General features: G+C 42.3%; 1 protein-coding gene and 1 non-coding gene across 2 annotated transcripts in view; one reads left to right on the top strand and one right to left on the bottom strand.

Annotated features, from left to right (window-relative positions):
• PHF20 (PHD finger protein 20) overlaps nt 1–24,206 on the bottom strand; it is a 134,548-nt gene that overhangs the window by 13,988 nt on the left and 96,354 nt on the right. The window contains exons 12-15 of the mRNA XM_065891881.1: nt 11,438–11,536; nt 10,628–10,792; nt 9,478–9,656; nt 2,347–2,446 (exon numbers count right to left, since the gene is read on the bottom strand). Coding sequence (XP_065747953.1) covers nt 2,347–2,446; nt 9,478–9,656; nt 10,628–10,792; nt 11,438–11,536 — 543 coding nt within the window. The remainder of the gene's footprint in view (nt 1–2,346; nt 2,447–9,477; nt 9,657–10,627; nt 10,793–11,437; nt 11,537–24,206) is intronic.
• Nucleotides 1,838–1,944, top strand: LOC136135803 (U6 spliceosomal RNA). Its single transcript, XR_010656641.1, has one exon. It is a non-coding gene; the product is annotated as a U6 spliceosomal RNA (small nuclear RNA).

The raw sequence follows: 24,206 nt of genomic DNA, 5'->3' as shown, positions 1-24,206 counted from the left end.
GAGGGCTTTTGCCCCCTCAAAGCATTCATCCCTACCTAACATGTTCTTGTTTAGATGACTTATTTTGACATCTGTTGCTGGTCCAAACCCCACTAAAAGCCAGAAGAATAGGAATTGTTTTGTTCATGGTTATATCCTCAGTGTCTGGCAAAAGGCATCGTGAATGGATTTATCAAATGGAAAGAAGCCCCAAGTGCCCCTCCAACTGTCACCTACCGCCTAACTAAATGAATGGTCAGCCCCCCACTCCCTTCTCTGGACCTCCATTTCCCATCTGTAACAATGACAGATGAACCAAACAGCTTCAGCGGTCCTGTTCATTACAGGGATCCTCAGGAAGGACTGAAAACACAACCACACGTGACTTGGCACAGTGTTTCCTGCTGTAAAAGCCCAGGGAACAGCTTCCAATCAGACTGTTGTTCACCTCTCAATGGCTATAAAGACCGTAAAATAACCCAGGCAAACCCTATCAAGGTCCCTGCGCTCTTTCTGGCTTTTCTAAGACACATGGTGGGGATGCACCTCCACTCTGTTAACAACACCTCTAAGTAACCTTTAAAGAATAGATCTGTTAGATTAAACTTCTGGCCCAAGACTGCAGAATCAAACATAGTCAATAAATGTGACAGTCACTGAGTGCTCAATTCAAGGAATCTATTCCCAGTCTTGGCAATTTAGTTATAAAAGTTCAGAAAGGGCATAGGGATTGATAAAGATGGTGTGGATGATTTCTAAAAAGAGAAAAGTGGACGGAGAGAGTGAGAGACAATAAAGTAGACAAAAGGGTTTTAAATGGTGCCCTAAAGGAGCCCTGGGGATTCTGTGTGGAATTTGAGAGGCAGCTGCCACAGAGGTAGCCTGAGCAGCAGGATTCAAAGCAGCACTACCTGTTTTACAAGACAAAGGTCAGAGACACCAGTTGTCATCTCCTATCTAGCACTAACTGTCTGAGTGATCTTAGGCCAATCATGTCCCTTCTGGGGCTGCTGCTTGCCTGTTAAATGTCAAGGCTAAACTAAGTGGTCTCTGAGATCCTGTCCATCAATTATATTCTACGACTTATGGACTAATCTTCTGACCATATTCTTTCCTTGGGATAAAGGGGAAAACAGAGGCAAGATTGCTCTCTGTCTATAGACTAATCTAGCACTAGAAGACACAGTGTCACAATAGAGGTTATCAGGCCCCAGGGGGACCTACTTGCTGGAAAATGAACTGTGGTAGCCCAGTCCCTCCCTATACAACCGGCAAAATCAAGAGACTTGGTCCCACAAGTCAGTTCTAATTCCAATCTGCTTCATGAGATTAGGAAAGTCATTCACTTCCCTGGGCATCAATTTCTTCCTCATAAGCAAAAATAGGAACAGGAACTCCTACCAGGCCCACCTCATAGGACAAAAAGGAATAACAGAAGCAGAGGCTCTCCAGCATTGTCTAGCTGTAAGGGGACTGGACCCAAGGGGAGCAACCTTACAGGTGATGAATGGAGACTATGTCACATCCCACTGACAGCAAAACAAGAACCACAGATTTATAATCCACCCCTGAGATTTCTGGAAAGGGGAACCCAAGAGCCATAGGCCAGCCCTGCGGTCAAGGAACAACGAAACGAACGGATCCTAAGGAATTAATTCACTGCTCTGGGTGGCAGACAGGCTCTTCGCAAACACACCTTTCCCCTCCCCTCAAGGGCGTATCTCCCTTCGAGGTGGCAACGATGCAATGGAAGGCAGATGCCACCAGAGGGAGCAGAGGCCGGTTTCCAACCCTTCAACAGCCCTGAAAAGCCAAGGACAGAGCCCACATCCTCATGAACTCTCAAGAAAAGGAAAAGGTGCTCGCTCTGGCAGCACATATTCTAAAACCAGAACAACAGAGAAAAGATTAGCATGGCCCCTACGCCAGGATGACATGCAAATCGGTACAGCGTTCCACAGTTTATACAGAGCTTCAGTCGTACAAGATGAAAAAGTTCTAGAGATCTGCTATACAACATTGTGCTTATAGTTTATAAAGAATACTGTACTGTACACTTAGAAATTTGTTAAGAGGGTAGAGCTCATGTTATATGATTTTTACCCCCCCTCCCACACACACACAGCAAAATTCTAGCTCAAGGCCTGGCCTTCCACTAGGTGAACCTCTTCATACATGCTCTCTTACTGCCAAGTTCAGGACAGCTGGCCACCAGGTGAGCTAGCAACAAAGGCGAGGAGGAGGCAGAGTCTAGCCGATGCTGAAGAAATGAGTCTCAAGACCACAGACACTCAGGCTGCTTCACCGCCAGCTGTGCTAAGAAAAAGGCTACATACTGTTAATATCCCTGACTCCAGAAATCTCTACCTGGAGGGTCTTGGCAAACATAACAGGTGTATTTCTCAGGCACATTTTCTTCCAGTAATCCCATGCAGACCCCATGCTGCCAGCACTGGCACTCTTCACACTGTTAGAATTAAAGAAGCAATAAAAATTAAACTCAGAAGGAATCCTCCATCCAAAAATAAGACCCACCTGTGGGGGGAAAGGGGCAGTGGGAGGCGGAAGGAGGAGGGAGGGAGAGGAGGAGGAGGAAGTGGGAGCTGAGCTGCAACCACTCTTCCAGAGCAGCCACTAGCCACCTGTGCTTTTAACATTTAAGTTAACAAACTAAGTTTAAAATTCAGTTCCTTAGTCCCACTAGCCACATCTTAAGTGCTCAACAGCCGTATGAGGCTAGTGGCTACCGTACTGGACAGCACATATGAAGAACATTTAAATTAAACAGTACTGATCTCAGAAAAATGACTATTTTCCCTCCCATTTCTAGAGGCTTTCACTTTTCTGATCACTTTATAAAGAGAGAGGAAAAACTGTTTAAGTCCTTAGAGGGAGGTTAACTTAGAAAGACAAAAAACTGAGTTTGAATTCTGGCTCAGACATTCATTAGCTGTGTGACCTTGCACAGGTCACTTCTCCATCCTGGGCTTCAGTTTCCCCATCTGCAAAATAGGATACTATTCCTACCAACCGTGTGGGGCTGTCTGTGAGGAATCAATGGGTCACATGTCAAAATTCATATAGTAGAGCCCAGCACACAACTTTTATGTATTAAGAGCCTATTACTGCTACGAATGGGTAGGCTAACTCACTTTGATGCCTCCTGGACTCAACATATGCTAGCGCTTTGCATTTGTTCTTTCTAAACCTTACCAACGGTCACACAGCTGAGAAGACGCAACAGTGGATCAGAACACAAGCCTGGCTGACTGCAAGGCTAGTTCTTTTAACCCCTAGGCTCCACTGCCTTCCCTGGGGAAGGGTGAAAGAGAGAAGGGGCAAGAGGCAGAGAGGGAAAGAAAGGAGCAGAGGATATGGGCAGCACTGGGAGACAGACGTGTGGCTGGCCTGAAGATAGCAAGCCTGAGGGCTAAGGGTCCAGAGGAGGGAATGGAGAGGAAAAGGATGCCAAAGGAGATACTAGGACACTTGAAGCAATTCCAAACCAGGGCCCTAAACCTTTAACTACCCAACCAAATGGATAGCTCTGGAAAGTGGACAGTGAGCTTCCGATACTGTCTGGAGGGTGGGCCACCAGCCTGGCCACAAGGGAAAAAGCTCACAGTCCTCAGCCACTTGGAGTCAGATAGGCCCCAGGATCAAAGGGCTTTTATGGGCTAATCATATCAGAATCAACAGGGGAAGAGCTGGAAGAGAGACTTCAGATAAGATGTGATCCAGATTCTTCCATTTCCAATGAGGAAACTAAAGGCTCAGAGAAAAAGAAAAGGGTGTGAGACAACAAAGGCAGTTAGTAGCAGAAAACAGACTAATAATTAAGAATGAAAGTCTCTCTCACCAATGACTTCGTGTCTTAAGAACTAGGATACACCAAAATTGAATCAAAAACACCTAAGCTGAAAATTTCAAAATAACGTTTTTCATGTGGGTCTGGCTAATATACATTATTCATTTTTAAAAAGTTTAAATTGGAACCTCCCTGGCGGTCCAGTGGTTAAGACTCTGCACTTCCACTGCAGGGGGCGTGGGTTCAATCCCTGGTTGGGGAACTAAGATCCCGCATGCCGTGCGGTGGGGTGAAAAATTTGTTTAAATAAATATTAAAAATAAAAGTTTAATTTTTTTGGGGGGGGGAGGGCAGCTGTGCCACGCGGCTTGAGGGATCTTAGTTCGCCGACCAGGGATTGAACACAGGGCCCTGCCCTCCAGCAGTGAGAGCATTGAGTCCTAACCACTGGATCGCTAGGGAATTCCCCAAAAGTTTAAATTTAGAAGTGAACAAGAACAGTAACAGAAAAGATAAAATATCTAAGAATAAATCTGAGACTAAGAATAAAAACATGCAAGGCCTGTGTAAAGAAAATTTTTAAATATTTGAAGGACATGGAGACTTAAGTCAATGAATGGTAAGTTGTACTTTATTCCTGGATAGCAAGAGCCATTATCATAAGGATGACAGTTCTCCTTGGATTAATATATAAAAATAATGTAATGCCAACAAAATAATAAATTAACAGCTCTGGAACTATACAGAAGCCGATTCTAATAGCCAGGAAATTTATTAAAAAGAACAAAAGGGGGTACCAGCCCTACCAGATATTGTTAAAATATTATAAAGGTATAATAATTAAAATAGAATTGTACAAGTAAATATATAGACAGAGAGACCAATGAAAGAGAGAATCCAGAATGAGATCCAAACTACATATGGAAATAGAGTAAATAAAGGTGGCGTTTCAATAATAAGGCATGGTGTTGGGACAACTGGGTAGTGAGAGCCTTCACCTTATACCAGGATAAATTCCAGGTGGATCAAATATTTATATGGTTTTTAAAAGATAAATGAAACCGCAAAAGTACCAGAAGAAACCATGAAAAATTCTTTTATTGACTTTTCTATAAACTGTTATGAACTTCCAATGAGGAAGCAACTGCTATTCAAATCTCAAAAGCCATTAAAGAAAAGTTTGATGTATTTGACCTCACAAAAACAAAAAAATCTATAAGACAAGCCAAAAGACAGATGACAAAGTGGGTACAAATATTTGTAACTGTTCTCACAGCTGATACAAAAACATATCTACAGAAAGCTTACACAGGGACTTCCCTGGTGGTCCAGTGGTTAAGACTCCATGCTCCCAATGCAGGGGGACCAGGTTCGATCCCTGGTCCGGGAACTAGATCCCACACGCTGCAACTAAAAGATCCAGCATGCTACAACTAAAGATCCCACACACCGCAACTAAAGATCCTGCACACCACAACTAAAGATCCCACACGCAGCAACAAAAATCCTGCACGCAGTAACAAAGATCCTGTGTGCCGCAACTAAGACCCAGTGCAGCCAAATAAATAAATTAATTTAAAAAAAAATCTTATGCAAATGGGTATGAAAACAACCAACCATCCAACAGAAAACTGAATAAAGGACATGAACAGGCAGGTCAAAGGAAAAAAACACATCTTAAATAAAAAGATGTTCAAAGCAACCATTATAAGAATAAAGTAATGTAAGGGAACTTGAATTAATATAAATTAATGTGAAATGAAACCAGCCTAATAATATACATACACATTAGTATTTCTAGATTCTAGGATTACATGTAAATATCAATTAATTCTTCATACCTTTATGTATTGCCTGAAGTTTTTATAATAAACATTTACTACTTTCACCACACAAGTGTTATTCTCATGAAAAACTGTTTATAGAGTATAATTTTCATTTATATATACATGTGTATGTATGTATTCTAAAATAACAAGTGATTTATCCCTGGGTAAAAATAATCTGGGTAATCCTTGTTTTCTTCTTTGTAGTTCTTGGAAAATGCAGAAAGTAACAATCAAAATTTTTTTAAGTATATTAAAATAAATTACAAAATGGCTATACTAGTAGATTGTTTTTTCACTTATCTGAAGAGCAAAGATAAAGAAGTTTGATAGTACTGTACTGACAAGGGCGCTGGTAAGACTGTTCTTTGGTACACTAGGGAAAGTTTATAGAATATTGCTATGACACCAGTATTTGTCAAAATAATAAATGCACGCCTACTTTGGTCCTGGAATTTTACTTTCAAAACTTGGTCCTACAGATATACTTACACAAAATTATTCATTACATCACTGCTAAGATTAGAAACAATCCAAATGTCCATCAACAAGGGAAGAGTTAAACAAATGATGATCCATCCATTATGCAACCATTAAAAAGAATGGGGAAGCTCTTTTAGATCTGAAAGTGGAATGGTCTTCAACATATATTATTAAATGAAAAAAAGATACTGAAAACACTATGTATTAAAATAACATTGTGTTAAAAAAAAAAAGATGGTTGTACAGCAATGTAAATGTACTCAATGCCAGTTCACTTAAAGCCACATATATTTAAAAATGGTTAAGATGGTATATTTTATGTTATGTATATTTTATCACAAAAAGAAAGAAAAAAATGGAGAGAATATATTTGATATCGCTTGTTTAGCCACTGAATGTTTCTGGAGTGATACGCAAGAAGATGACATGGGCTGCCTCCAGGGGAAGCAAATAAAGTTTCTAAAATGGTCCAGCACCTAATGTTACATATTTGTTGCTCTAGGGCAAAGGTCAGCAAACTACAGCCCACAGGCCAAATTCAGCTTGAGTCTTATTTTGGTAAATAAAGTATAATATGAACGTAACCATGGTCATTCATTTTTTTGTATTGCCTCTGACTGCTTGGGGCAGAGTTGAGTAGTTGTGACGGAGATCACATGGCCCAAAGCCTAAAATATTTATTTTCTGGTCCTTTAAGAAAAAGTTCGCCAAAACCTGCCTTAGAGCAATTAAAATAATTTAAATATTAAATGGGTTTCCTGATGTTCATTTTTTATGTGGTACCCAGATTTCTCAAACATTCATGATTACTAAGTAGGATTTTAACCTTCCAGTGATTTAAATTAGCACTGGTAAATAAAATCAAATAATAATATACATGAACAATACTGCTACCAAATAGCGAAAATGATCAAAGAAAACTATTTCCCTAAAGTAATCTTCTGGAGAACAAATTCTAAATGTTTTCTAGGGTTGTGCAAATTATCAATGTAAGTTTAAAATTTATTTTAAGAAAAAATGATTTGAACTTTCCTAAATGATGAATATATTTAAAACTAGACGAATACATTTTAAAACTTTAAACTGTATTGTTCCACTTAGCTCCCTCTAAATTTATGCCTTTTGCTAAAGTTACTGAGTGGAAAAAGGTACTCCGCTCACAATGACAGGTATAGTCAGAAACTGTCCCTCTGTAACACAAAGCCAGCTGGACAACAAGTGGACAGCAAAGAAGAGTCTTCTACAACAAAACCCAAGGTGTTCTGAAGTGAGCTCGTCACCACAATGCCAGACAGGAAGCCACAGTGCTGAGCTGAGCTGCGGGGAAGGTCATATGGAGCCTGGGAAGCAGGTAATGGAATTCAGTTCCTGACTCTGCCATGTAACAATGGTGTGGTCTCAATTTTTTCAAACTTAGTTTCCTCACAGCACAAAATGGCACTTCAAGCTCTACCCCGCCAAACACCCCATGATCCTTGCCACTTACAGAACAGTCAATGGAGAAAGTACCATGGTGGATCAGAACTGCATCTCTTATACTGATTAGCTGGAAGAGCCTTGCCAAGAGAGGCCTTCGTTACTCACCCACTAATGATTTCTAAGGACAAATGAGGACCAAATCAGGCTTCCAAGGCCCAAAACTGAGCACACGCCCAGAGAGACAGGATGAAAACTAATGATCTTCAACATACTTTTATTTTATTTATTTATTTATTTTTATTTGTGGCCACGTTGGGTCTTTGTTTCTGTGCATGGGCTTTCTCTAGTTGCAGTAAGCGGGGCTACTCTTCATTGCAGTGCACAGCCTCCTCATTGTGGTGGCTTCTCTTGTTGCAGAGCATGGGCCCTAGAGCGCAGGCTCAGTAGTTGTGGCTCACAGGTTTAGCTGCTCCACGCATGTGGGATCTTCCTGGAACAGGGCTCGAACCTGTGTCCCCTGCATTGGCAGGCAGATTCTTAACCACTGCACCACCAGGGAAGCCCTTCAACATACTTTTAAAGCCAAACTTAAAAAAAAATTCTACTGGAGGGGAAAAAAAACCAAACGGTTTTCATGTTACATAAGTTTTTGAATTCTATTCCACTGAGCATCAGAGATTCTACACATGGGTGTGTTTTATAAAATGAGACTATTTTAGAAGACAAAACAAAACAAAAAATGTACACTCCAAGCTTAAACGTTAAGACAGCAGAGCCCACCAGTACACATAATTCTTTACTGCTAGGCTAACTTATTATCACGCTGTCCTCAGAACAAAGCTTTTCTTCCCATCTCTGATTAACCGAAGTGACTACACAGCATGCTGTTTAGGAAAAGTCCCCATACAACGGCCATGTTCATTAGGCTTGTCTCACAAAAAAAGGAAAACAACTGAGCCACTGAAATGCTCCAGGTTGGCAACCACCGCTCACAACCCCACCTGCATATTAGAGCTCATGGGAAGAGGCCAGCCATTCACATTTTTGAACTTAAAAGTGAAAATTATTCATTTTGAGCTTCCCAAACTACTGCTTTTACCTGTTACACATTTGGGGGTTCTGTGAAAAGAGTCCATTAGGGAAAGGGGTTGTGATGCTGAAAAAGTGATTTGAAAACCACTGACCTAACGCATACTAAAGGTCATAAATATGAGGAGCTATTTGAGACCATTCATGTACCTTGAATTCTCAGAGGTTGCCATGAAGGCTATTAAAAAAAAAAAGAAACTCCCAGAAGAATTCTAACCAACATAAACATGACTTACTTAAAAAACTCAGGTTTCCTGGAGTCAGCCAGGCAGTAGCCACCTCTACCAGAACTGTGATTAAGAGCAAGAGAAGGGCCAGAGGCAAGCAGGTGCTGGCCAGTGATGGTCTCCCCAAGCAGGCAGGGAGGCCCCCCAACAGGCACATCCCAGAAATGGAGACAACAGATACAAATGCCAAGAAAATTAAGAATAAGAAACAGACAAGTTACAAAACTGGCCTCCATCTCTTTAGGCCATAAAGAAACTTCACCTGAGAGAGAAGATATGGATGCATAGGAAGATCAAACTGCCCCTCCAGAGATTTGGGCCCCTACTGTTCAACTCCTCACTGTGTGACCACAAGCAAGGCCCTTCCCATTTGTGGGTCCAGCTGGCCCAAGCAGAGCATAAGAGGTTTAGACTCAGTGATCCCTCAAGTCCTCTCTTATTCTATTCACAGGCTATTTATACCAGCCTGAGATGCAGAGGAAGCTGAGCCAGTAAACAAAGCTCAATTTGCTGCTGACAGTACTGCCTACCTGGGGCTTCTGACATGACAGTACTTTTGCTGGCCTCAGACTGTGTTCCCTCAAAATTCCCTCCAAGGACCAGTTTGTGCTCCTCTATACCTGTGTCTCCTGGAAGCTCCACCTACCTGAATCATGAAGTCATTTTCCTCCTGAACCTCACAGATGCAGCGGACCACTTCAAAATCGTAACGGTCCTCCCCATCAAGTTCCTCATCTGGGTTAGTGGTCACATCAACATCTTGGCCATACTCCTCATCGCTCCAAAGAAAGCTCTCGGAGGAGGAGTCACTCAGATTATCTTCTTCTGAGAAGAAAGGGAAAACAACAGTCACTTTTTAAAATTATAGTTGTAGGATTTTTAAAAAACCCTAGATTGTCAAGAGTAGAAATGACCTTACAGAACTTCTCCTCTGTGAACTTTCACAGAGCTGGGAAACACGAACTCCAATCTGTTCCTCAGGCCTGTCATCTACTAACAGCCCGAATGATACGTGCTGCCCGGCAGTGAACTGAACTCCATTTCCTCATTTTCCTGACAGTGAAGCCCAAGGTCAATGGCTGCTCGAGGTCACAGAGCTCACTGGCAGAGAAACTGCAACTCCACATGAGCCACACAGATCATCATCCCTAACGACTCAAACGTGTTCCCTGACCTCACCCCATCCAGCCGTGACCTGGCTCACAGCCCAGTCTGTATCCACAGCCACCTTTAAAACTCTGTAAACAGCGGGGAATGAGGAAGGGGCAGATTCCAGGGATATTCAGAACCAGAATCACTAGATCTTGGTACCTGATTAGAGGTTATTACAGCTAACCTTTACTGATCACTTATTCTATACCAGACACTGTTCTAAGTACTTTCCATATACTTATTAACTACTTTTAAACTCACAATCACCCTATAAGTTGCTAAAGAAGGGAAAACTTCAAGGTTGACTCAGATTTCCCCAAGCAACCAGGTTAGATGCAGAGGCCACCAACAAGAAATGGAGGAACAGGAGGGGCAGGTGTGCAACGAGTTGGGGGATAATGGATTTGGTTATAGACACACTGGCTTAGAAGTACCTAAGAGACATTCTACTAAGACCAAAGTTGAAGAGAAGGGAAGTTCTGGGAAGGTACAGCTAATGGCCTATTTATTTGATGTACTTCTTGTTTAAAAGACCTAACAGACTACTTGCAGAAGTCCTGAGAGTAGATTACAATATCAACATAAATCCAGCCTTCTCAGACTGCCGTGCTGTACAAATGATCAAGCCAGCAGATCCTCCTTACCGGACATTTTCACTTTCCCTTTGTAGTTTCCAGATTCTGAGCCATGGAGCTGTGGGCTCATATGGACCCCGGGCTTGTGTGAGGACCCACACCTGGTGACAGCAAATGCCTTGGGTGGAGAAGGTTCCTGGGAGGTATCACTGATCTCCTCACTGCAGGCGCATTCTGGAAGAACAAAATCAGGAAGAAATTAGCACCCTCAGACATCACTAGGGCATTCCAGAATCAACCCCATCCAACCAACAGCTCTGCTGTTCAAAGAGCTCAAATGCTCAGAAGCAATTCAGCTAGAACAGATTTAGGGATTGATACTTCTAGCTACCTCCAAAAACCTCAAAACAAAAAGCTTCTTCCTCACCATCACCTTCTCCCCTTTTTCTGATAAGATTGCTTTTCTAAGCCAGAAGATACTTTGAGAATAAAATGTGGAATCCCTTTAGCTCCCAAGACTGGAACACTGATTTTCTTAAAAATCAGCATTTTTGTTGGGGCTAGACACACGCTTTTCAAGAAATGAATCCTTTCTTGAAAGGGTTCAGAGATGTGTGTGCAGACAAATACAGTCATTCACCTGCATATCCTCTCCTACAATGGTGCTTCCAGCGTGACAGAGCACACCGGCCAACACAGCAAGAGGGAGGGCTTTCCAAATGCCAATGTGGCCTTGTAGCACCTGGGGTGAGCTGAGCCCACAAGCTCCATTAAAGGCCTGCTGGCCTTCCTCTCCTCAGAGGCCAAGACTGGGGAGAAGCAACCCCTCCCTACCTACAGTAAGGAAATCCAAGTGAAACGTCCCAGGGGAAAATTTACCAGGTTTGGTTTTCTTTTTCTTTTTCTTTTTCTTCTTTGGCTTCACCCTCACAAACTCTTTGAATTTCTTCTCTTTATTCTTCTCCTTGTCTTTTGCAGCTAGAATTAAATACAAAAGTGTAAGTACTGGCATTCTAACATTTTGTTTTCAATGCCGGGATGTTTATGCTTAAGTAAGTAAGCATGCACAATGTGAAGAACTAAAATGGTCAGTAGAACAGAGTTCCAGGTCTGGTTCTGCCTGGGAGGTCACCTTCCATCCTCCTCAGAGCTCTGCAGCCCCTTCTCTATCATCAAGCCTTTAGACCAGAGGCTGGCAAACTCTGGCCCACTGCCTGTTATTAAAAATAAGTTTTATTGAAAATACACTGTGCTCATTTGTTACATGTTGACCATGGCTGCTGCCACACTTCAATGGCAGATTTGAGGAGTAAAGACAGAGACCTCATGGCCTTCAAAGCTGAAATATTTATTGTCTGGTCCTTTACAGAAAAATTGTGCCAACCCTACTTAGATCACTACTCCTGAACACTGGCTACATACTGCAATCACCAAGGGAGATTTTTCGAAAGTGAATGCCCGGGTCCCACCCACAAAGATTCTGATTCAACTGGCTTGAGGTGCAACCTGAACATCAGGATTTTGTTTGCTTGATTCTTCTTCTTCTTCTTTTTTTAATAACTGAAGTACAATTCATATAATATAAAATCATCCACCTAAAAAGGAATAATTCACACCTTCCAAAAACCACAACTTCATTCTCTGCTACTTTTCACAGCAAAACTTCTTAAGTTATCAATACTCCCTGACAAACTTCTCAATTCAGTTTTCCTAATTCCCCTCTAAAAAGCCTCCCACCTACCACTCAACTGAGACTGTAGTTTTCAAGTTAATAATAGCCTAACCATCACAAAAATCCAGTTGTTTCTTCTATCTTATCAAACATATCTGTAGCATTTCAAATAACTGACCATGCCTTACTTTTTAGGTGTTAAGATATGTTTAAGCATACATATACCCTGTGACCTAGCCATTCCACTCCTAGATATTTACTCAAGAGAAAGGATAATTTATGTCCACACAGAGACTTGTATATGAATGCCCACAGCAGCTTTAGTTGTAATCTCCCAAAATGAAAATTGCCCAAATGTCCATCACCAGGTGAATGGACAAATAACTTGTGGTGTATCCATACAATGGAATACCTCCGACAATAAAAGTATAAACTATTAATAACATGCAGCAACGTAAGTGAACCTCAAAATAAGTGTGCTGAGTAAGAGGAGCCATGTAAAATCTAGTGCATACTGCACGATTCCACTTATATAAAATTCTAGAAAATGAAAACTAATCTATATAATAGAAAGCAGAATAGAGACTACCTGGGGATGAGAGAGGGGGGAGGAGTAGAAAGGAGGAATTAAAAAGGGGCATAAGGAAATTGTAGGAGGTAATGGATGTGTTTACCATTTTATTATGGTAATGGTTAGGTATATATATATATATATATATATGCCAAATCTCATCAAATTATACAATTTAAATATGTGCAGTCCACTGAACAACAATGACGCTTCACTAACCTGTAGGTAGGCAGGAAGGAAAGGAGGGAGGGATAAAGAAAGCAATCCAGTGGCATGCAGTACGTTCACAATACCGTGTGGCCAGCTCCACCCCAGCTCCAAAACATTCCCATCACCCCGAAGTAAGATCACTTACCATTAAGCAGATTCTCCCCAACACCTCAACCCTTGGCAACCACCAATCTGCATCTGTCTCTATGAATTTATCCATTCTGGACATTTCATATATATACAATAAGTGACCTTTTGTGCCTGGCTTCTTTCGCTTAGCGTAACGTTTTCAAGGGCATCAGTGTTTTTAAAAACACTCTCCAAGTGATTCTGATGTAGAATCAAGATGGATCACAAAGCAAGTGTGGGGTAGGATAAGCAGTCAGGTTCAACTGACTTTAACTGAGCACCTGTGTGCAAATATCACAAACATCTCATTTAACCCTAACAACCACCTGTGTATATCATTCCAGCTTCACAGAGGAGGAAACTGAAGCTTGGTGAGGTGACGACACCTGCTTGAGATCATACAGACATTTAAAAACAGGTTCATCTGGCTCTCCAGCACCAAGTCAGCACTAGCTCCGAGGTCCCTCTCCCAAACAGGCATCCAGGAACTGTACGAGAGGACGATGGGCTGCATCACCCAGCTGGCAAGCCTGGCTCTACAGGTAGAAGTTAATCTACTGGCTAAAGAACATAGGACTTAAGGGTCTCTAAGCTCCCTTCCTGTTAAAATACTCTGCAACTGGGAAACAAAGTTCAACAAACAAGAACTCTAGAAAAGACCTTGGTCTAATTTACAAAAGTACTCTTTCTAAGATTAAGAAACCAGAGCCCCCAAAAATAAGGTGACTAAGCCAAAGTCATGCAGTTGATAAACAAAACATGGTTAAATGCCTCCTAAATTTCATTCATAAAAGCTGTCAACAATATTTACTTTTCCTCTGATCCCGGAAACAGTCTTCCTCAGGAATAGAAACAGAACAACTCATTTCTGCACATTCGCTTGGCTACAACCACATTATCAGTCATGGTTTAGATTCGTTTATTTAATAAATATCTGAGCATCCACCGTGTTCCAAACACCATTCTAGGGAGGAGGGAGGGATAAGGCAATGAACAAAAAAAGACAAAAACACTTGCCCTCACAGAACTACATTCTAGTGGGTGGGAGCAGAAAGCAAGTAAGTCATATAGTATTTTAGGAGGTGATTAGTGCTATGGAAAAAATAAAGCAGGGAAGGGGGATAGTAGGGATGAGGGAAGGGCAGATTTGCAATTTTAACAGTCTGTGGTCAGAGAATGCCTCGCTGAGAAACGGACATCTGAGCAAAGACCTGAAAGGAGTGAGAGAACAAAACATGCAGAAATCTGGGAGAAGAGTCTTTCAGGCCAGGGACAGCAAATGCAAAGATTCTAAGGACAGGAAGGCCTTCACTGTTCAAGAAATAGGCACAGGGAACACTCCCTAACTCATTCTACACGGCCAGCATTACTCTAATACCAAAATCAGATAAAGACATTACAGAAAGGAAAACTACAGACCATTATCTCTCATGAACACAAATGCAAAAATATTAGCAAGCTGAATCCAACAATGTATGAAAAGAATTATATATCACAGCCAACTGGGATTCATTCCAGGTATACAAGGAAGGCGGGTTCAACATCTGATAATCAATTAATGTAATCCATCATATCAACAGGCTAAAAAAGAAAAATAATATATCAATTGATGTAGGGTATATGCCCAGTAGTGGGACTGCTGGGTCATATGGTAGTTCTATTTTTAGTTTTGTAAGGAACCTCCATACTGTTCTCCATAGTGGCTGTATGAATTTACATTCCCACCAACAGTGCAAAAGGGTTCCCTTTTCTCCACACCTTCTCCAGCATTTATTGTTTGTAGACTTTTTGATGATGGACATTCTGAATGGTATGAGGTTTTGATTTGCATTTCTCTAATAATTAGTTATGTTGAGCATCTTTCCATGTGCCTCTTGGCCATCTGTATGTCTTCTTTGGTGAAATGTCTATTTAGGTCTTCTGTCCATTTTTTTAATTGGGTTGTTTGTTTTTGGATATTGAGCTCCATGAGCTGTTTGTATATTTTGGAGATTAATCCTTTGTCCGTTGCTCCGTTTGCAAATATTTTCTTCCATTCTGAGGGTTGTCTTTTGTCTTGTTTATGGTTTCCTATGCTGTGCAAAAGCTTTTAAGTTTCACTAGGTCCCACTTGTTTATTTATTTATTTATTTTTCATTACTCTAGGAGGTGGGTCAAAAAAGATCTTGCTGTGATTTATGTCAGAGTGTCCTGCCTATGTTTTCCTCTAAGAGTTTGATCGTTTCTGGCCTTATATTTAGGTCTTTAATCCATTTTGAGCTTATTTTTGTGTATGGTGTTAGGGAGTGATCTAATCTCATACTTTTACATGTAGCTATCCAGTTTTCCCAGCACCACTTATTGAAGAGGCTGTCCTTTCTCCACTGTACATTCCTGCCTCCTTTATCAAAGATAAGGTGACCATATGTGTGTGGGTTTATCTCTGGGCTTTCTATCCTGTTCCATTGATCTATATTTCTGTTTTTGTGCCAGTACCATACTGTCTTGATTACTGTAGCTTTGTAGTATAGCTTGAAGTTGGGAAGCCTGAGTCCTCCAGCTCCGTTTTTCTTTCTCAAGATTGCTTTGGTTATTCGGGGTCTTTTGTGTTTCCATACAAATTGTAAATTTTGTTCTAATTCTGTGAAGAATGCCATTCGTTGGTAGTTTGACGGGGATTGCACTGAATCAGTAGATTGCTTTGGGTAGTATAGTCGTTTTCACAATATTGATTCTTCCAATCCAAGAACATGGTATATTTCTCCATCTGTTTATATAATCTTTGATTTCTTTCATCAGTGTTTTATAGTTTTCCAAGTACAAGTCTTTTACCTCCTTAGGTAGGTTTATTCCTAGGTATTTTTATTCTTTTTGTTGCAATGGTAAATGGGACTGTTTCCTTAATTTTTCTTTCTGATTTTTCGTTGTTAGTGTATAGGAATGCAAGAGATTTCTGTGCATTAATTTTGTATCCTGAAACCTTTCCAAATTCATTGATCAGTCCTAGTAGTTTTCTGGTGGCATCTTTAGGAGTTTCTATGTATAGTATCAACTGATGCAAAAAAAAAAAGCATTTGACAAAATCCAACACTCACTCATGATAAAAATTCTCAGAAAGCTAGGAACAGAGGAAAACTTCCTCAACTTCATAAAGGACATCTACAGAAAACCTACAACTAACTTCATATTTAATGGTGAGAACTGGATGCTTTCTCTTAAGATCAGGAACAAGGCAAGGATGTACCCTCTCAACACTTCTTTTCAACATGGTACTAGACATACATCCTATCTAGTACAATAAGACAAGAAAAGGAAATAAAATATAAATTGGAACAGAAGAAATGAAACTTTATGCTTTACAAGGAAATTGGCCTTTACTATGAGTAACTTCACTGGAAGGATTTGAGCAAATGTTTGATGGGATTTGATGTACCTTCACCCACACACATATAGAAACAATTGCCCAATCCAGTTTTTGGTTTGTAAACTCAGGTTTTAATGACCTCAAACTAAAGTAACTGTCTCCATTAGCTTACTGAAATGTTAACAGCATTAACCCAATCACTAGCAGAACTGGCTGAAGAGATACCACCTAGGTTCTGGATCCCTGAGACAGAAAGGTCCAGATGCAGGATATAAATTGCCAAATGCCACGGCATACCCAGTTATCACCTAGTATGGTAGTTCCTTTGGGCTTCTCCAACAACAATCTTTTTTGCATTTCACATTTTATAAAACAGCATCACAACCTTTAGGGAACCCAACAGGAAGTTAAGAAACGGATGGTGAAGTTCATTCCATACGAAAGATTCCTGAAGACCCTACATTATTCAAACTCACATAATTCATGACTAATATTTCCAGAAAATAAAGGTATAATGAACACACTTTCATTGACCTACCAGCTTTGAAATCATGTGGTTGATGAATTTTGTCAATTTGGTAGGATCTGTATTAATTCAAATTTTATACATAAGGCTTTTTATATCACACAACTTCAAGCAGATCGACTTCAATTTTGCATAAAACACATCTATCTATACCTTAACATGATTACCACTTTACAGAGGAGGAAGTGAAACTCAGAGAAGCTGCAAGATCATATAAATTGGTGTATAGAAAAGATGAACTCAGACCTATGGGTCTGAGGACTTGGGCCATGTTGTGGGCCCTGTGCACTGTCCCTGATACAGGAAATGAGCACAGGGCATGGATCTGCTCTACAGTTCAACACCACCACCACCCTTTCCCTGGCTGTGCAGATTTTGCTGGGTGTAGCCGAAATTGTGGATATCTCCCAGCATCTCTTCTACCCCTCCTTCACTGTGCAGCATCTAAGGGATTTGGACAGGACTGACTTCACACTCACTTAAACTTATAAGAGTAATCCCATGCCCCTTATCACAGTCATAGGCTTAGACAATCTGAGCCTGGGGCAACTGGTTCATAAGGCAGGGACAGGAATGGAGTAATCCAACCCGAACTCGGGACTCTGGTCCAAAGTTTATTAAAATCTTACTTTCTTGTTAGATTTGAATGAAGCAACATGGAGTCTTAAATGATACTGGCTTCCATCCTCTGACCACAAGGGTTTAACCTGAAAACAGCACTGAGAGGTGAGACGATAAGACAACCAACAGGCCTGGAGCAGTATACCTCCCATGGACTTCCCTATTACGTGAACTAACACATCCCCTTTATTGTGGAATCAAACTGAATTGGGTTTCCTGTTACTTGTAACTAAAAGCATCCCAAGTGCTGCAGCTGGTCAGAAATATGGTCATATTAAGCTTTAAAGAGTCCACTCCTGAGGCTTCAATTAGAGGAGTAAGCACTGAGGATAAAAAGAAGAGATATTCTAGGAAATTGTTCTACAGAAACCTGTGTTCTCTCAACACAGAGGGAAGAGAGAAAGCATTCATAGGCTCACCCTGGCTTCTGGCTGAAGACTGTAAAGTTACATGTGGCCATAGGTGACAGAGCTCATAGGGAGAACTGCCCAGCAGGGACTAAGCTAACCCAGGCGAGTCCCTGAGGAACAGGGGCAGACAAGGTGACAACAGGCAGAACTCACTCACTCGTTCGGACTACCCATGTGCACAGAAGTCTCCTACAGGGAGGCACTCCTATTCCCCACTTCAAGGCCCAGGGCCCAGGGCCAGGGCATCCTTCCATGGAATCCTAAAAGACAGCAGAGCCTAAAAGTGAGAGTACGTGTTCTGCAACTAGATTCAAATTGTGGCTCCACTACATGCTAGATGTGTCTATACTGGTTCAAGTTAATCCACTTCATCAGCATCTCAGTTTCTAATCCATAAAGTCATCACAATAGTACCTGCTTCATAGGGTTTTTTTTGAGGATTACACAAGATAATACAAGTAAAGAACTTGGAACAGTGCCCGGCACAAAATTAGCTGTTGTTATCTCGCCTGCGATACTCTCTCCCTGGAAGGTGGTACTCGTCTGTGGTCAGCTCTCTCTCTGAACAGCTTGACCAATTGTTCCATGACCCACAGGACAGACACTTGGCTACAGAGCTTCTTCCTGACTGCCCAGACTTGGCTGGACAAAGAGCAACTTCCTGTCAGGGCTCTGGATCAGAGAGCAGCTTGTCGCCTGAGGAGGGCGAGGCTTTTCCAGATGGCCACTCGTCCTCTCCTCAGGCTGCAGGTGCCCATCAGGAGAAATACCAGAGCCCTTCTTGCTCCCTCTATACAGCCTGCTCCCTATTTCTCCCTCGGATCACTATGTTATGATAGCAGAAGGACATCAGACTGCTGCTTCCAGGGGAGAAGAGGAAAAAAAATGACACCACCCTCCCCTATGGGAGAACTGCTTGTACACCACAGAGCACTGCCACGTGCCAGGGACAAGCAGTGACCAGAGTCTGTTCTGACCTGTACAAGGGGAGGGCAACTCAAGGGCAGAGCAGGTGTGGGTATGCTCTTGGAGGGATTTTCACCACCTATCAGAGGAAATGGTCTCATGGCCTAACACCATCATTTCACTTTGTGTTTCTTTATTTTTTTTTAATATTTATTTATTTATTTGGTTGCACCGAGTCTTAGTTGCAGCTCTCGGGCTCCTCAGCTGCAGCATGTGGGCTCCTTAGTTGCAGCTTGCCAGCTCCTCAGTTGCAGCATGTGGGCTCCTCAGTTGCAGCTCACCAGCTCCTTAGTTGTGGCATGTATGTGGGATCTAGTTCCCTGACCAGGGATTGAACCCGGGCCCCCTGCACTGGGAGCGTGGAGTCTTAACCACTGCACCACCAGGGAAGTCCCTCACCTTGTCTATCTTTCCAGCCTCATCTCCAATTAGTCCCCCACCATGGATCCCACCCAGACACTGGCCCAAAGGGGCCCTCCAATAAACCCCTCCCTCAAGCCCTGCCTTTTTCTACCTTGGCTCATATGGCAGAGACTGCCATGCAGTCTCCAATACCCACTTCTCCCAAAGGGAAAAAAGTACACTTTCAAGCTTCCCCTGAGTGAGGTGTGGCCACGTACAGATGTTCTGGCATATGGGATATGAACAGAAGTGATGTGTGGCACTTCCGGGTTGTGCCCTTAAAGGAAAAAGGCATGCCTCGCCTTTCCCTTCGCAGCTGCGGAAAGACAGGCAAGGTGGTGAGCGATCTGGGTCCACACAGAGAGAGCAACACCTTGGGCTGGTGGGGCACTCAGGAGGAAGCTGGCCCTGGACACCTGCTCAGAGCCACAGCAGAGCCACTGTGGAGAGCCTGCAGTTTGACCAAAGACAGAAATAAACCTCTGTCTTAAGCCAGCTTCTTTGGTATTCTCTTTAAGGCACCATAATCTATATCCTAATTAAACTCCTATTTCTCCCTTCCCTTTAAGGGGAGAGGGCACGGTTCTGTGAGAAGGCCAGTCTAGAACCACAAGAAAAGATACAAAGAACTGCCCACTCTGGTGCTCCAAGGCTCCTTTCAGCCTAAAGCCAAGGTTTACCCAGAGTGAGAATACGAATGAAATGGATGTAACGATAGGTAATGAGCACAGGTGAGCCTCCCTTTGATCCTCAAATATTCTTTCTGCAGCAAACCTCTACTCAGGACTGAACTCACCTATGCAGAATCAAACACAAGCACCAAGGAAGCCTAAGCTCACCCCTGGAAGAGAATTTACTAAATGGATTCTGGTATTCTATGAAACCTCATTTGGAAAAGCAAATCTAAACTGACCTTCCAAATTAACTTCTGTGACTAAAGGCCTGGCTGAGCGAAAAGGAAACATCTGCAGGCCAGAGTCAGAAGGGGTACCTTAGGGACAGACAACCATGACAGTTTGTTCCTCTCAATGCCTCTGAACTTTGTTCTGCTTGTTCCCAGCATAGGGATCCCTTTCCTATTCCCCTGCCTTCTGGTTCACCCCCTACCTACCCTCACACTTTGAGGCCTAACTCAAATGTCACCTCCTCCTCTCGACATCCCAGCCCCTGCTCTTCAGGCAAAATCTGAATGTGTTCCCACAACACTTCACACATTCTTTACATAGAACTTAGTAGTCCTCACTGTAACTGTTTATGTGCTTTTCTCCCCACATGAAAGAGCCCTGCCTCATTCATACCTAGTCCTACATCATAATTTTGGAAAGGACGAAATCAGATCTGTGAAGAGCTCAGATCACAAGTGAACAGTAACAGAATTGCTACTAAGATAGAGTCTGTGGACTTCAGACCAGAACTGCTTCTCCTGCCTAACTTTGCCAGCAGGAAAATGGTTGGGGAGGATAGACCAAAAAATAAATCTCTGCAGAGCATTTTCTGGTCCTGCTGGACCAGAAGCCCCAGAAATCTCCATCTGAGAACTCTATTAGAACCCAAGTTCCCATAATCAGAGTACTTGGCATAAAGGGAGTACTTTTTTACAGTAATTGTCCCCAAATAACTGTCCCCAATTACAGTACAGTAATTGTGCTGTCCCAAGCAGCACACATTCTGTAATATTTTGATTTTCACTTAAGCACAGCGTCAAGTTCACACTGCCTGTGAACTAGGACACAAGCTGCCTGGTGTCAGAGTCTCACCTTGAAACATCTCCCCACTTGAACTCCCCCCACTGTCTGAAATTCCACCCCTAAAGATAAGAGCTTTCTTAGAAGCTGAGGTGAAAACTAGATGTGCTGAGAGAACAGATGATCTGTTTAGCTGGTTTTATTCTTTCAAATCTTAAGAAGTTTAGTCATCAGGTTAGTCAAGCACGCAGCAAATCCATGAGGAAACGGGAGACTCTGATGTGAAAAAAGTGAAGGCAATGCCTGGAACAGGGGGTGCCTTCTGGAGGGCTGCGGCCTATGGAATATGCTGAATATGCCTCTGTGTTTGCTCTCACTGATATCCAGCGATGTGATGAAGGCTGAACATGTCTACTGACCCCACTTCACAGATGGTGAGAACTGAGGCTCCTGCTGGTTAGTGGCAGAGGCAGGACGAGTGGCCAGGTTTTTAATTTCCCAGCTAGAGCACAGCAAGATGAATGGTCTAGTTTGCTTCAGCCTGGGAACTGCTGGCAATCTCAGCAATCAGGCCCGGGAGAGCTGTGAAAGGGTCTGTGTGGTCTGTGTCCACCTGACATGGGGGCGTAGGGGTAGGGGGGATATGTCCCTTCCTGGCTGCACAAACCTGCTCTCCATCTGAGAGGGTACAGGAATGACCAGGCTATACCCCAACATGGGTGAGAGGCCTGTGCGGTACACTAAGCCACCAAATTGACCGGTTTTACAAAGGACCAGCAGGGGGGTAACAAGTTAAAACACAGGGATTTAAAATACCCTTCTGTTCCCCCTAAAGCATTTTGTAATTGTCCACCCCTGCCAGCCTGGCGAGTATTCCCATAGCAGATCTTGTTATTTTAAAACCTGTCAGGCAAATTTCCCCAATTCACCAAGGGACTTCCAAACCCCAGTGAAAGGGATCCTTCTGCATTGAAAGAGAATTTTAGAAATCCCATGTCGGTATACTGGTATGAGACCCAAATGTAGTACATAAAAATAGAAAATCACTCACTCAGGTTTCTTCATTTTATCAACATGGCAACACCTTGTCTATCGGTTTTGCAGCTTACCAGAGGTCAGATGAGTTTAGAACTCAGCTCTCTGACTGCCTGGGTTAATGTTTTCACTAAGATAAAGACCTAGTATTTATTAAGAGTTTACTGTAGGCCAGACATTGTGCTAAGCATTTTACATTAGGTCATTTAATGTAACAAAGTTCTGAGGTAGGTACGTATCCCCATTTCACAGATGGAGAAACTGAAGCTCACAGTTCTTTGCCCAAGGTCACAGAGGAAGCAAGCGGTGGAGGCTAGATTCAAATTCAGGTGTGCTGACTCCAAGCCTGCTCATATTACTCAACACAAATCAAGACCCTCAAGTGTAGTTAATCAGGAATTCCAAAACCAAACAAGAGGTCCGCACACCCTCTTGTGCAGGAACACCCACCCTGTACTCAGGGCAAGGTGCCTCCTCGGACAATTACCATGATTATCCGTTATAATCACCATTCGGATAAGGAAACAGAACCCCAGCACCCCAGGAGTCTCCTTCCTGCCCCACTTTCAGTCATTCATCCACCTACCCCCAAGGATAACCACTGTACTGACCCCAAACATAACAGACTCATTCTAATCTGTTTTTGAACCTTATATACATATCTACCGTATCATATATATGAGTTTATGTTAGCTCCGTTGGCTCAACATTATATTTGTGAGATGTTGGTGGGTATAGCTGTAGCTCATTCACTCACTGCTGTATAGTATTCCACTGTATCAAGACACCACAATTTATTTACTCGGTTTATTCTTCACACATTTATTTACTGTGAATAAACACTTGAGCTGTTTCCAATTTAGGGCTCTTAAGAAGAGTGCTGCTTTGAACATGTGTGCACATTTCAAAATAATTTTAAATGCCTAACATAAAGACCTTCCCAGCATTTTTGGGGGGGCAAGTAGTTTAACCTCCATGTTACATACTAGAAGATGAGGGATTTAATCAATACCACAGAACTTTGAGTGGCAGAGCTGGGTCTCAAACTCAGACCTTCAGGCTCCCCGACCACTGCTCCTTCCTTCCTTCCACCACAGCACTGAAAAGGGAAGGAGGAGGGGAGGGTGCAGACTAAAGTCAGAGGTCAGCTGACCAGAGCCAACCAGCAAGCCAGGCCAATCCGTAGAGAGAGGGGCTCAGAGAGAACCGTCCTCAGAGCAGACCAAACCCCTCACATCACGGTTTCCTCTCTCAGGCTGTCCGAGAATGGCGCTGCGGTGGGAGCCCAGCAGAAACAGGGGAGGTTTGTAACAATTACGACTCTCATCTAAAAAGTACAAAACAAACGTTTTTCTCCTTGAGGAAAAACAAGGAGATAATCACTTCAAATTCCTAAGACTAGGCAAACTTATGTCAGATAATACCAAAAGCTGGTGGGGATATAGACAAATCACAGAGCTGACAGGAATGTTGAAGTCAGAACCACCATTTTCAAGTACATTCTGGTACATTAACTAAAACCCTTCCATCTAGCAATTCCTCGTCTAGGTAAATACTCAAAAGAAATGATCACGCACAGGGGATGTGTACACAGGCAGTCCCTGAAGCATCATCTACAAAAGTAAAAAACTAGAAACCTCATGACCCTGAGTAGGAAGGGGTTAAAGAAACTCTGGCATACTTAACTATTGTTTAAAAAAAAAAAGTTACACCTAGAAGGGCGGATGGGCGTGCCCAAAACCCCACAATACAAACACCAGCTGAAGAATCAACGAGATCCACCTACAGGTTTCAACCGGGATGAAGACGAACATAATGCTAAACAAAAAGCAGCAAGTTCCAAAAGACTAAGTATAATATGATACTATTTATACATATTTTTAAAAGACATAAAATACTCTATCATTTACCAATATAAATGTTAATAACACTCGAAAATACTATATGGAGAGGAGGGATAAATTGGGAGACTGGGACTGACATATACATACTACTTTATATAAAACAGATAACTAATAAGGACCTACTGTGTAGCACAGGGAACTCTACTCAATACTCTGTAATGGTCTATATGGGGA

This window comes from Phocoena phocoena, chromosome 15 (assembly GCF_963924675.1).
Source record: "Phocoena phocoena chromosome 15, mPhoPho1.1, whole genome shotgun sequence".
NCBI classification, from domain to species: domain Eukaryota; kingdom Metazoa; phylum Chordata; class Mammalia; order Artiodactyla; family Phocoenidae; genus Phocoena; species Phocoena phocoena.
The sequence above is the reverse complement of the archived record's forward strand: the minus strand, read 5'-3'. Positions and strand labels throughout refer to the sequence as shown.